This window comes from Chrysemys picta, chromosome 2, assembly GCF_011386835.1.
Source record: "Chrysemys picta bellii isolate R12L10 chromosome 2, ASM1138683v2, whole genome shotgun sequence".
Lineage (NCBI taxonomy): Eukaryota > Metazoa > Chordata > Testudines > Emydidae > Chrysemys > Chrysemys picta.
The window spans coordinates 64,910,089-64,924,032 of record NC_088792.1 but is presented as its reverse complement, the minus strand read 5'-3'; the positions used below and the strand labels follow the sequence as shown (position 1 = coordinate 64,924,032).

General features: G+C 45.7%; 1 protein-coding gene across 5 annotated transcripts in view; it reads left to right on the top strand.

The window, feature by feature from the left end:
* Nucleotides 1-13,944, top strand: part of SPMIP4 (sperm microtubule inner protein 4) — a 47,957-nt gene extending 34,013 nt beyond the window's left edge. For all 5 annotated transcript variants that reach the window (XM_008170145.4, XM_065583388.1, XM_065583389.1 and 2 more), the window contains 5 exons: nt 2,846-3,030; nt 6,263-6,351; nt 8,098-8,272; nt 8,535-8,626; nt 13,067-13,944. In XM_008170145.4, the coding sequence (XP_008168367.2) occupies nt 2,846-3,030; nt 6,263-6,351; nt 8,098-8,272; nt 8,535-8,626; nt 13,067-13,900 (1,375 nt within the window). In that variant the 3' untranslated portion in view covers nt 13,901-13,944. The remainder of the gene's footprint in view (nt 1-2,845; nt 3,031-6,262; nt 6,352-8,097; nt 8,273-8,534; nt 8,627-13,066) is intronic.

Here is a 13,944-nt window from a genome sequence, read left to right as displayed (position 1 = left end):
GATATTTGTTAATATCACTTTTTACTACAGACTTAGTAGCTGGCTTGGAATTAACATACAAGTATCACTTTTCAAGCAGCAGACTTACTAGCTAGCAAGCCTAAACTAAAGCAACCAAAAAAGCAAAAGAAACAGCAACAAAAAAGACAAGAACATACAAAGCACCTTATTTGTGCCTGTATTCTGTTTAGGTCCATTAAAGAATAGAGACAACTGTACATTATTTTTATTATTAAATCTGCAAATTAAAAAACCTTACATAAATAAATTATGATTTGGACAAGGGCAGGTGCATATTCATTTGTTTTTCCTAAAGTTAATTAAGTATTTTAGGAACAATTGTCAGAGCAAGAATTGATGGCTGCACTCTGAGGCCATCAAAAATTTGTTGTGAGAACCCCTGGCCAAGCTATTCTTTGTTAGCTTATTGTTGATATTTTGGTTAGTGGAGTACAGCCCCACAGAAGGGGTGAGGTTGGCCTATACATAGTGCGTGGGCTGTGTTTTTTAAAGCAGTTTGGAAAAGGTGTCTGCTCACAATAAGATGCTGTAAACTTTCATGTTAGAGTTTTCTAGAGAACCCAGATCATGCTATTCCCTTGTATTAAAATAGAATCCCAGTGTTTGTTTCCCTGAGGACAGACCCCTGGATCCCTGTTATTGCACTTGTCACAACGTTTTAGGATTTTTTATTTAGTTCTTTGATTTCCTCACCATTCAGTAATTGAAAGCTGAAAATAGCAGCCCCAGCAATATGAGAAAGACTCAGTGAAATCCCAGTTCTCAGTGTCCAGGGTGGCGCTCTCTCTTAGCACCCCCAGCCAGAAAAACCGTTTTCTTTCGGCCAAATTTTGAGTTTAGATGCACAGGCCTAGTACCCATTAGCTTCAGTGGGATCTGTGCTAGGAGCTGAGGCTAGAATTTGCCCCTCTTTTCCACCTAAAAGTAAACATTTGTAAATGTGACTCATTATGTACAAAGTCCATGCACTTAAAAGATTTGATCTTTGGATTTAGAAGTCATAAGTTCATTTATTGCCAAAGATCATTATAGCCTGTAAGGAAGCAGCACCTCCTCATTCCTCCTGCGTTTTTTTTTTTTAATGTAAGTTGCTCCAAGTCTTCAGAACACATGTTATTTACTAGCTTTCTTCTGCTTACTAATGTGTATGATCTTTTCTGCAGTACTGAGTTAAAATTAATATTAGAAGACATGTTCAGTTTGTATTTGACTTTTTATTTTATGCCAATAAAATAGTTGCCAGTTACCGTAGTTGAATTGTAGCGTTAAGATGTGAAGCCAACAAAGCAGTTAAGCACTTTGGAGTTCCCTCTATATTGACCAATGCCCTGATCCAAAAAGTGACTTCAGTGGGACTACTCATGCTTAACTTTAAGTGCCTTTGTTAAGGGCTTTGTTGGATTGAGGTCTACATGTGCCTAGACAATGGTACTGTAGCATTCTCCCAGCAAGAGGCAGTCAACACAACTACAGTCCCCTTTTTTCCACGCACAGATGTAAGTCTAGAAAAAGAACCTTGCTCTCATACATGCCGGAGCAGTGCATTACACTATACTAGGCCACTAAACAGGCCTTGTCTTCCCTTCTACTCTCCTCTTTTCCATCCTTCTTTTGGCTGTCTGACAGTACCTCCGTTCATTTCAGTGTTCCTACGTTAGATGGCATCTCCCCTCACGTGCCTTCACTCTTCTTACACACTTCTTATGGCCTGCATTTGCTTTTCTGAAGCTTGCACTTCTTATGTGTGAGGCAGGCGGGTGCCATTTCTGTTGCGATTGGTTTTCTCCTCTCTGTTTTCCCTCCCTCCATACTTTTTTTCTGTCACTGCTTCTTGTGTCTGGTTTTTGTCTTGTCACGCTGTCCTCCACCTGCTCCACCTTCTCCTATGCCAGTTCTTGAGTCTGTAGGAAAATACTATCCCTGAATGTTTCTCACATGAGTTCTTCAGTCTTTTACTTACCCTATTGTGGGTACCTGTCTCTGATGAGCCTCCTATCATATGCTATTATAGAAACAGGAGCACCTTTCTAACAAAGAGGATAGTTGTAAAGTTTATGTGGTCATGAGCCTGAAAGGGTAATGTTACTCTGCAGGATGAAGCTGTGGATGACCTCCCCAAGGAAGGCAGCGTAGGCCCAGGTAGAGTTGTAGGTAGCATGAAGATTATGTTGGTAGGCGCCTCTTACAAACTTCTGATCTGGATCTGGGCTCTGATTTCAAACACCACCACCCTCTCCCAAAGTCTTGATTTGGGTCCATCTCTAATTAGCAAGTAGAGATCAGATATTAGTCTTGGTCTTCATGCTCCCACAATTGCAGAGCTTGTCCTAGAGACATGCGAACTATACAGTCTTATTTGATGTCCCTTTGCCTGTAGAGGCACCTCCGTGGCCCAAATGCTGGCCCCAAGGGTTCCAACTACAAAGAAAATTTATCTTTTTTACATAGGAAGAAGGGGAGGGAACAGGGAAAGCGCCTCAGAGGTCTGGGGGTGAGCAGTGGGAATTCTTGGTGAGGTAAGGGCAGGAGAGGTTAAAGAAACTAAAGGACCCCCTCCTCTTTGCCTCTCATGCCTCCTCTCAGTTGAACAATTATTGCATCTCCTTACAAGTGTCTGACAAGCAATGACCCAATGTCTGTTTTAAACACAGAAGATCAAATTCCTCCCAGGTGTAACTCCAATGACTTCAGCAGAATTATTCCAGGGATGAATTTGGCCCAGTCGGATATACAATATATTGTTTTAATATTAAGACAAATCTATATTTATTTAAAGTAAGGTAACTTTGTTTCTGTTTTTCTTTCCATCTAAAATCAATCCAAGACAATTATCCCTGCCATTTCCAGTTTCACACCCCTACCACACACACATCTCCAGATATGCCATGTTCCCAAACTTTAAATCACCAGAGGATCAAGACACTGGCATTCAAGCAAGCAGCCATCAACCTTTTCATCCCAACATCCCTACAAAGGCTTATGATGTGATTGTTTTAAGAAAGACCAAAGGTAAAGCAGCATTTGGCATTTGTTTGGTGTTCTCAAATGTTTGTGATTTTGTTGAAATGAAGCCAGTGCGTGAAAATAATAGCGACAGAGCTTGGCTTAAACTGGAGCATCGCACGTTGGTACCAAGCATGCTGCCGTCATTTCGATTTCCTACAAAGGTGAAGCATAAAATTTAGTGTACGATGTCCTCCAGTCATGGAAATAATTATTGGTAGTAACCGTCAGTGAGAGGAGCTAGAAAAAGCTATGGCAGAGATCAAAAGTTTGCAAATCCTGGGCCAAATAAATTCCACCCTGAAGTAGCTCCATTGACCATGATAGTTACACCAGGGATGAGACCCAGATGTTTACAAATGGCAGAATGTGCAGTGAGAGGTCATGGGGTACAAAAACATGCAGCAAACTTTTCCAAGCCCCTTGCAGTCTGAGGACTTGTCTACACTTACAGCGCTGTAGCAGTGCAGCTATGCCCTTGTAGCGCTTAGTGAAGATGCTACCTAAGCCAACAGGAGAGCTTCTCCCATTGCCGGAGGTACTCCACTTCCCCGAGAGGCAGTAGCTGCTATGTTGACGGGAGAAGCCCTCCCATCGACACAGTGCTGTCTGCACCAGGGGTTCGGTTGGTATAACTACTTTGCTCAGAAGTGTGGATGAGCGACATAATTATACCGACATCAGTTTGTAGTGTAGACCAGGGCTGAGATGAAACCCACACACTCACTGTTTGCGGATGACTCCTGTATGTTTAAACAGTCACTGAACTGTTTATATTTTACCACACCAAGGTGAAATCATTTCTAACAGCAAACTAATGCTGCTCAGACAAGCAGTAAATTACTGTCACTCATTACTCACATTGAGTAGCATCTTACTCCACAAGTGGTCCCAGTGAGATTCAATACGAAGGGGCTCAGAATCTGGCCAAGTGCTCTGGTAAAATGTAGAGCTCTGGCTTTGCCCCCGTTTCTCCAGATCACAATCTCTGTGTTGAAGTGTGTATGTTTTTTGCCACTCTACTGTCTGGGTTAACTAGCACACATGTTGTCGTTAGCACCCCGTGGCATTTAGGTGTGGGGGCAGGACGGACATTTCTTTTCCAGAATAGCAGGACTCTTGGTGCAGTTGCCAGCATCTCTGCTCCCTGTCCGTGCGAGCCAGGCACAGTTTGGTACTCTGTTTAAAAGAGAAGCAGCATATGCTGGAGGGATAAGAAGCTTTTCAGTTCAGTAGGAGCTTCTGACATTAAGCAGCAGGTCAATTTGCATTAATTAGCTACCTTCCCTAGTCCCTGTGCTGAACAGTGATGTTTAAGAGGGTTGTATGATATGGGGCTACTTTGATCAGCCATAAACAAAACCTTTTCACAAAGCATATAACATTGGAAGTACTTTTTTTTAAATCTCTCCCGCTTTTTACTGTTCTCCATTCACATTAAACAATGCTAATCAGATGTGTGGAGGTGGGTTTGCAAAACCTATTTTTGCTCAACAGGGGATCATTAGAGGCCATGGTCTATTCCCAGCAAAGCTTATCAGGTTAAGAATTACTTTAGAAGCAGCAAATGACTGCTCTTCGAAAATTCTTTGACTTTATTTTTTGTTCCGCTGTATGATCTAACTTACGTGGGCAGGCCAGGACAAAAGCTTATTTACTGCAGTTTGGTTTTATTTGGGGAGATGGAAATCTAGACTGAGGGCTCAGGTAACCTAGACTGGCTTTTATCACTTAAATTATATAAAGAATACTTTGGGTGATTGTAGCGGGGCGGTTACCCCGCTCCTGGGATAAAAGGAGTGAGAACAGCTGAGGGAGGTTGGCTAGGTAGCTGGCCACAGCTGGCCCTGATAAGAGGGCTGTGAGTAAGGAGCTGTGAGAGTCTCACTCCAGCCCTGGAGTGAGAAGGGCCTAGCTGCCTGGGAGAGACAGGGTACCTTCGGCAGAGCAGTGCTGGGGAAGGGGCAGGCTGAGCTGGGGAGCTCAGACCTGACCACCTCCCAGGCTGAGGCCTGGCAGGAAGGCCAGAGGAGGTACTGGGGCTGCAGGGAGACAGCTGGGGGCTAGAAAGGCAGCAGGTCCAACCCCCTTGCCAATGATGAGTGGCCATTGCAGACTGCAGTTCCCCCCAGAGAAAGGGGGCTAGATGACAACTGGCAGTAGCCACTGACGCAAGGTGGGCATAGGGGGAGGGGGTTCTCCTGGGAGGAGAGACCCAGATAAGGGGGGCTGAAGTGCCCGAAGTATAAGTGGTGGAGAGTGATGAGGAAGCAGATACCGGTAGGGAGAAACCGGCCAGCAGGAGGCTCTCTAAGGCTGGAAAGAGCTAATTCCCGGACGACCAGCAGGAGGTGCCGCGCCGGTGAGTCGGCTGCTTGCTACAGTGATATTCACAAAGGTATTAGGCACCAAACTCCCATTAACTTGACTTGATTTCTGGGGGAGTTTGGTGCCTGCGTACCTTTGTGAATCCCAGCCTTTGTGCCTTTATATAGCACTTTACATCTACAAAGCGCTATGCAGCCATTAATTAGTTAAGCCTGACAATGTTGCTGTGAGGTAGACATTATTCCCATTTTTGCAGAGCTGGAAATTGAGGCAGGGAGGCCACACAGCAGAGCCAGGATCAAAACTCAGGGCTTGTCTACACTTGCAGCGCTGCAGCTGTGCCACTGTAGCGCTCAGGGAAGATGCTACCTATGCCAACGGGAGAGCTTCTCCTGTCACTGTAAATACTCCCCCTCCCCGAGAGGCAGTAGTTATTTTGACAGGAAAAGCTCTCCTATCAACATAGTGCTGTCCACACCTGGAGTTCAGTCAGTATAACTGCATCACCCCCCGAGTGATGTCATTATAGCGACATACGTTTGTAGCGTAGACCAGGGCTCAGTTGCTCCAGGCCTGTGGTCAGTCAGTTAGGCTACTTCATTCATCAGTGGCATTCAGTTCCACCTCTGGAAGTGGTTTTATGGGCAGAGGGCCAACGTTTATAATTCACCAGTTCTTACTTATCCTGTAGCGTTTTGTACTTGTAAAACTATACAGGGAGAACGCAGTGAGAGTCTTGCCAAATTGGTGTCAATTTTATTAAACAAGAGCCCTTGCAATAAAACCCAACCCAGAGAGGATGATTTGTGTACAAACCTCAACCAGCAATGAACTTTTCTCTCTTCTTCTGTCCCTGGCTCTTCCTGATGGATATTATATTATTGCCTTTTTTTTTTTCTGAACCATTTAGGTAATCCATATAGACATGAAGTCATCAACATTCCATCTGACTCCCAGAAGGAGGCCTTGCATTGGCCAGGACAACATGCATACTTTCATGTAGGTAGTTGTTGCTGTGATTAGGAAAATTCACATTTTTTTTATCAAACAAACCGAACCCTTGTAAAACTGATTTAGAAGAAATAAAGATCCCTGACTGTGTTTCAAATTAATTGCTGTTACAAACCTATTCAAGCCCTGAATAGCGCACAGTGTAGTCAAAACAAACAGCCGTCATTTTAGGAAAGATCTTTCATTCACCAAAAAAAAAACCATATAACTAAGATCAGAAGCTAAGAGAGCTGTCAGGCTAATGGCTCTTTTTGATTTAAGGGGTAAAAACCCATTTCCCAGTGCCCAATTTAGTACCCCAGAGACATGTAGGAGAAGGAATTTCTCATGCTATGTTAACAAAGTGGCCACTGAGCCACTGCTCTGCAGTCCCTCATGACTGGAGGGTCTGTGTAGCAGCAGATACTCTTTGGCCTTGCCCTGGTCCTGTCCTCATGTTGCCATACAGGGAGCCCCTCCCCACAGCGCTGGTCTCCAGGCCGTGCAAGAAGTGCCCCTCCCCTACACAGATCTCTGAATCCAGCTCTGCCTTACACAGCTGAAGCACACTAGTTCCATTGCGGGGGTCCTGCATGAACACAGAATGAGTGGATGGACTTGCCCCTAAGTGTTAAGGTTCAGGAATGGCAGAGGCAACATGGCCCTGCCCTGTGCCCCCACACCAATCTTTCTCCCCAAAGCCACACCCCCACACCGCCCCTTCTCCCCGAGCCCACACTAGGGTTGCCAATCCTCCAGGACTTAAAGATTAATCTTTAATTAAAGATTATGTCATGTGATGAAATCGCCAGGAATTCGTCCAACCAAAGTTGGCAATCCTAGCCCACACCCTTGTGCTGCCTCTTTCCCCTGAGACCCAGCTCCCACACCGCCTCTTTCCCCTGAGGCCCTACCCCCACTTACTCCTCTCCACCTCGTCGCTTGCACTTACAGACGGTCAACAGTGAGAGGGGTTTAGCCCTCCCACTTTTAAAGGTGATGGGGTCATACCCCCCTGACCTCTCCTGTTCCAGCACTCGTGTTAAGGCTTCTGCTATTGTTTGTCTTCAGATGAATAGAAAGACCAGGTCTCTGCTCAGCTTAAGTTAGATGAAAGACATACCTAGGACAAGATGAAGAGTATAGGGCAGGCCAGTGGTAAACAAAATGAGCATATAGATACAGCTTTTGGGGATGCAGTTTCCTATGGATATTGAGAGATACAAGCCTCTTGACTTGACAGTCCCTATGAAGCACCCTGTTAATAGGAATGGTACATAGGGTCCAGCCTACTGTGTCCTTGAAAATATGAGAGCAAGGAAGAGCTTCACATGAAGATTTTAATCAAAGTGTCTTGTTTCAGATGAATTATGCAGATGTTAAATATTCTAATTAGATTGTAATGCAGGGCTGAATTCCAGTAGCGCAGAGTGTATGAACTACCCCCCACGAGTAATTCATCAGGTAAACTTAACAGAAAGATTGCTGGATGAAGAGTGTGGAAAATGGCTAATGCTGAGTAAAATCAGTAAGGATTGCTCACAAGAGTAAGGGGTGCATAGGCCCTTACTACAGAAATATATGTACGTCCAACTCACCCATGCTACCACTTAATGTTTCCTAAAAAGACCATATTTTCTAATCTTTTTCATATCAGAACTTTAAAATACATACAGATACCCCATGTCTTAAAGTCACTTCACCTAGATGCAGCAAGATTTTTATACTTTACCCATTTTATTTTTTTTCCTCCAGTTTCCTAAATTTGTTGAGGGAAGCAGTCAGATATACTATCCAAAGCCACCAAAGACTGTGGCTCCTAATGCTACATGCAACCCACTGGAACCTAATCTCTCTCCAAGGACAACCAACATGCTGCGAAATGTAGAAAGGGCCCAGTGGATAACAACCTATAACCATGATTTCACAGGTATGCATTATTTTTAATATGAACGAATAGAGATAAAGAAGAAAAGGTAACATGATGTCAGCAAAAGGGGTTAGCCAATGGATTTATTTTTCCATTTTTGAGTCCTGTTTCAAGATTTGGGGTATTTTTAAAAAGCAGTTGAATTTATGATAAATGTTACACAGGGTAACAGTTATTTGAGTTTTTCCACACCCGTGAGTAAGCATTTCTTCTCATTTGTCTAACCAAAGAAGACTAGAAAGTAAAATATGTTTCCATTAAGGTAGAGGTCCCATGAACCCCCTCGTACTGGATGATTACGACATGAAGCTAATTGGCAGAGTAACTGGAGAATTAGGGGAAGACGTGGAACTTGTAAGTACTCCAATCACTAAGAACCTCATCCTGCAACCAGATGTAGTGTTCACGGACAGGAGTAGACCCAGATATGACTTCCCGTAGTAGTCCCAGTAATATGTGTTTACAAGATCAGGTTCACTCTAAACTGGAGAGAAATTATTCATAGGTTAAAATCTGTGGTGGTCTGTTTTGTAGACAGAAGTTGTATAATGTATCAAAGATTTGTTCAATTACTAATTTTCTTGATTGCGACTCTGCTTAGTAGCATTTTCTCTCTTATCTTTGAAAGCTGTCACCAGCATATGGCTAGGGTTACCATATTTTGTGCCTCCAAATGGAGGACACTCCCCGGGGCCCCGCCCCCAGCCCCGCCCACGCCCACGCCCCAACTCCGCCCCTCCCAAAGTCTCCGCCCCCTCCCCTGCTTCCCGCGAACATTTGAGTCGCGGGAAGCCTGTAGCAGGTAAGAGGGGTGTGGGGGGAGGAGGCGCGGCCCAGGCTGGCCCCCGGCGGCTCCAGCCTGGGTCGGTTCGGGCCCTGGGGTGCCGGCCCCGGCCGACCACTCCCGGCCCCGCGACCCCGGCTCCCGGCCCCGCGGGCCCGGCCCGGCGACCCCACGACCCCGGTCCGGCTCCCGGCCCCACGGGCCCGGCTCCCCGACCCCGGTCCGGCTCCCGGTCCGGCTCCCCGACCCCGGCCCGGCTCCCCGACCCGGCCCCGCGGGCCCGGACCGGCTCCCCGACCCCGGCCCGGCTCCCCAACCCGGCTCCCGGCCCCGCGGGCCCGGACCGGCTCCCCGACCCCGGACCGGCTCCCCGACCCCAGCCCGGCTCCCGGCCCCGTGGGCCCGGCCCGGCGACCCCGCGACCCCGGTCCGGCTCCCGGCCCCGCGGGCCCGGCACCCCGGCCCGGCTCCCCGACCCGGCCCCGCGGGCCCGGACCGGCTCCCCGACCCCGGACCGGCTCCCGGCCCCGTGGGCCCGGCCCGGCGACCCCGCAACCCCGGTCCGGCTCCCGGCCCCGCGGGCCCGGCTCCCCGACCCCGGTCCGGCTCCCCGACCCGGACCGGCTCCCGGCCCCGCGGGCCCGGCCCCCCGGCTCCCGGCCCGGACCCCGGCCCGGCCCCGTGCCCAGCCCGGCCCGGCACTGTGACCCTGGCCCGGCCTGGCCCCCGGCCCGGCACCGCGCGCCCGGCCTGGCCCCCGGCCCGGCACCGCGCGCCCGGCCTGGCCCCCGGCCCGGCACCGCGCGCCCGGCCCGGCTCCCGGCCCGGCACCATGCCCCCGGCCCCGCGACCCCGCACCGGCCCCAGACAAAGAGGCCCTGGCCGAGCCCTCCCGATTTTCCCGGACATGCCCGGCTTTTGGGGATTTCCCCCCGGACGGGGATTTGAGCCCCCAAAAGTCGGACATGTCCGGGAAAATCCGGACGTATGGTAACCCTACATATGGCAGCACTTTACAGTACTTTTTGCCTCTGTAAACATTAGTAATGCCACCCTTCAAATCAGAAGGGAGGTCTCTTGTGAGTGGTGCAACAGTGCAGAGGCTGAAACACATTGGGTCAGATCCTCAGCTAGTGTAAATCAGCATAGCTCCATTGAAGCCACCAGCTGAGGATCTGGCCTATTGCCTTTATCAGACTCAGTCTCTTTTGATAACATGTAGACGTGGCTTCCATTTGGTAAAAGTCCTTGTAGCATCACAGGTTATTGTTTGTCTATCAAGCAGAATCAGCTGAGGTTTTTGAGAGAGTTTTCCATTCTGCTACTTTCATGTGAGTTATTTGCCTTTTTATTTTACGGTGCATCAAGAATGTACAATTCCCTCAGAGTTCTCTGATTCTATTTTAAAGTGCAGTTCTATTCTGCAATGGGTAAAATGGCTTCGGGAGGTTCCATGTTTATTGTCTCCATAATTTTAATATTAAATGTGCTCAGGATACAAGTAAAAATATGTTTTCATAACTGCCAGCCATGCAAACTCAACATCGGATATGAAAATCAAGCTGTATTGCTCTCTTCTCATGCATCATTACCTATAATAAATGTTCTGCAGGCCAATTTATGCCCTCAGTGACACCCGTGCAGTCCCATTGTCTTCAATCAGTTTACATAGTTCCAATCAATTACACCTGTGCAAAGTATTCTGTTAATAATGCACAAGAAGGAACCGATTCCAATTCACTTTCCCACAGCTGTGCTGGTTCTGCAGTGCTAGCAAGAGTAAAAAAGTAATTCAAACTCCTTTTGTCACAAAAAGATCCAGATGATTTTGAATACACACAAGAAGCAGATCTATTGAGTGAGAAGGGACCATTTTTTACAAAGTCAATTTTAAGAGTAGAAACATAACATTTTCAAAAGCATTTAAGTTACTTGGGCTCCTAAATCCAATTTTTAAAAGTGACTTAGTCACTAAGTGAAAGTCAATGGGACTTAAATGTCTAAGTGGCTGTGTCACTTTTTAAAATGGGACTTATTGACATAGCATATGTCTACACTGCAGCTGGAAGTGTAATTTCTAGGTAAGGTAAACATACACGTACTAGTCTTGGTTGAGCTAGCATGCCAAAAATAACAGGGTCGCTGCAGTGGTGCAGGAAGCAGGACGGGTTAGTCACCTGCATACATGCTTAGGGCTAAGGCGGGATAGTATTTAGGGAGTGAAGACGTATCCTTAGATGCTTTTGAAAATGTATAGGGTTGTCAGATAATTGCAGTTAATTCAAACAATTAACTCAAAACAAATTAACTCAATTAAAAAATTAATTGCAGTTTTAACTGCACTGTTAAATAATAATAGAATACCAATTTAAATTTATTATAAATATTTTGGATGTTTTTCTACATTTTCAAATATATTGATTTCAGTTACAACCCAGAATACAACGTGTACAGTGATCACTTTATATTATTTTATTACAGATATTTGCACTTTTAAAAAGATAATCAAAAGAAATAGTATTTTTCAGTTCACCTCATACAAATACTTTAGTGCAATCTCTATATCATAAAAGTGTAACTTACAAATGTAGAATAACTATTTTTGTTATATAACTGTACTCAAAACAGTGTAAAACTTTAGAGTCTACAAGTCCACTGAGTCCTACCTCTTGTTCAGCAAATCGCTAAGACAAAAAGTTTGTTTACATTTACAGGAGATAATGTTGCCTGCTACTTATTTACATTGTCACCTGAAAGTGAGCACAGGCGTTCGCATAGCACTGTTGTAGCCGGCGTGGCAAGGTATTGACGTGCCAGATATGCTAAACATTCGTATGCTCCTTCATGCTTTAACTTGTAGATCGCATTATCTTTTGTTTTTCTTTTTTTACAGTGCAAATAGTTGTAATCAATAATAATAATAATAATTAATAATAATAATTGTACCCCATATCTTAAACAGAAAAGCTGCTGAGTTTTCTCTTAAAGGTGACCTGGAAGAAATAGTGTGTGTCCTTTTTCTGCTCCTTTATGATGTATAAAGAAGGCTTGAAAAGTGTATTTTCAACAAGTTGCTTCTAGAAGAGAAAATCCAAAATGGCAGCTCTCATTACTTCAAACATAGGTTAGGTTTTCTTGCCCTCTGATCTCAGAACTTGTGTTTGGAAAAGGTCCACTCTGGGACAGACCTGTTTGTCCCAACAATATTATTCCATTAGCACTTTATAATAAATAGCAGAAATAAAACATTTGGGTTATTTGAGTAATTTTTAGACTGCAAGCTGTACCAGGCAGGGATGGTCATTTACTCTATTTGCACAGTGTCTAGCACAATGGGGCTTTGACTTAGTTGAGGCTCCTTGGTGCTACTGCAATACAAATAATTAATAATGAAGATAGATCAGTGGTTCTCCAAACTATGGTCTGCAGAGAGCTGGCTGGCCATATGGTGTTAATGATCCTCATTGTTTCCAACTGCTAAATTACATTAAAAGAAGCTAAACAATATACATTAATGTAAGCATTTGTTGGCATTGTAACATGGATGTCATAAGATCACAAATAGGAGGGATGGTAACCATAGAAAGTGGGAGAAGAGGGCACAAGAAACCTCCTCCCATTTGTGTCCTGAACATAGATGCTGGGCACAATACGTTCATTGTCCTCTTCCAAGCAGAAGGTCTCTGAGTTTAGCCTTCCAGTATGCTCTGGGCAGGGATGGGATCATGGTCTAGGCTCCTCCCCTCACCCAGCAGAGTTGGCCTGTCTATGGGAGGGCACTCACTGCTCACTTTCAAAGGGTGAAGCAGTGGCCATATTCCCCCTGACTCTGTGCCCATGTCTGGCAGCACGCCTCCACACCACCCCCAGTGTGAGGCTGTGGATGAAGACTCACACTTGAACCTTTTCGGCAGAGTAAGCAAACAGTCAGGACCACCAGCCACGACACTCTTCCTTTGTGAAATGCATAGGCTTAGATGCCAACCCTAATCCTATTTTTCCTCCCACAGAAAGAAACGTTTCTGCCTAGTCTCTCACAAGTGAGGCCCCTAGAAGGGCGCATTGCACGTTTCCTCCAAAGTCGGCGTCCCAGCGAATCAGTTTTACAAGAACGGGATTCCTCAGATGTTCACGTGCCTCCAGTTTTGTACACAGTTCATGCTGTCATACCCAGTTGCTCAGACATGATACTTAGCAATAGGAAAACAGCAACAAATCTGGTTCAGCAATGTAAACATACAGAAAACGAAGCCAGGAAAAGGGATGAGGACTCACTGCAGACTCTTCATCTGCCTCAAGCATGTTACCAGAGAGGTGAGAGTCAGGATAACAGACCTATAGTAAACAAATTTCAGAAAATCACGGATACATGGCAAACGGAAGCTTTGTACAGAAGGCAGCTTGCAGTTAGACCTGAATCTGAACCTTCTCCCGCACCGTCTTGGAATTCCCTTTATTACGAAGATTTGAAACCCAGCCATTTAGACCAATACATTGTATGGCACAACCCAGTTAGTCTTAGTAAGCCAGGTGTACCAAAGAATCAGACTGGTGGAGAAGGTGGAAATTTTCAACCGGAGTGCAATGATCAAGAGGAAACCCAATATACTTTGAGTTTGGACGGCAACCCGCCCAACATGGCATTGCCTGAATGGATTCCTAATTCTGGGGTGCCTCGATCTCAGACATCATTACTCGAGCTTCAGGATTCCTTTTCTAAAACAGGAGCACACAAATGTTTTCATAATTCTATTACAGGAGAAGCAAAAGACCTTAGGGATAATATCCATGAAGGGAGGAGGCACACATTCTATGGCTTCAATTCATTTTATTTCTATAACTGACATGTGCCTTTGTCCCTTTAAATTAAAAAAAAAAGAAGACCCAA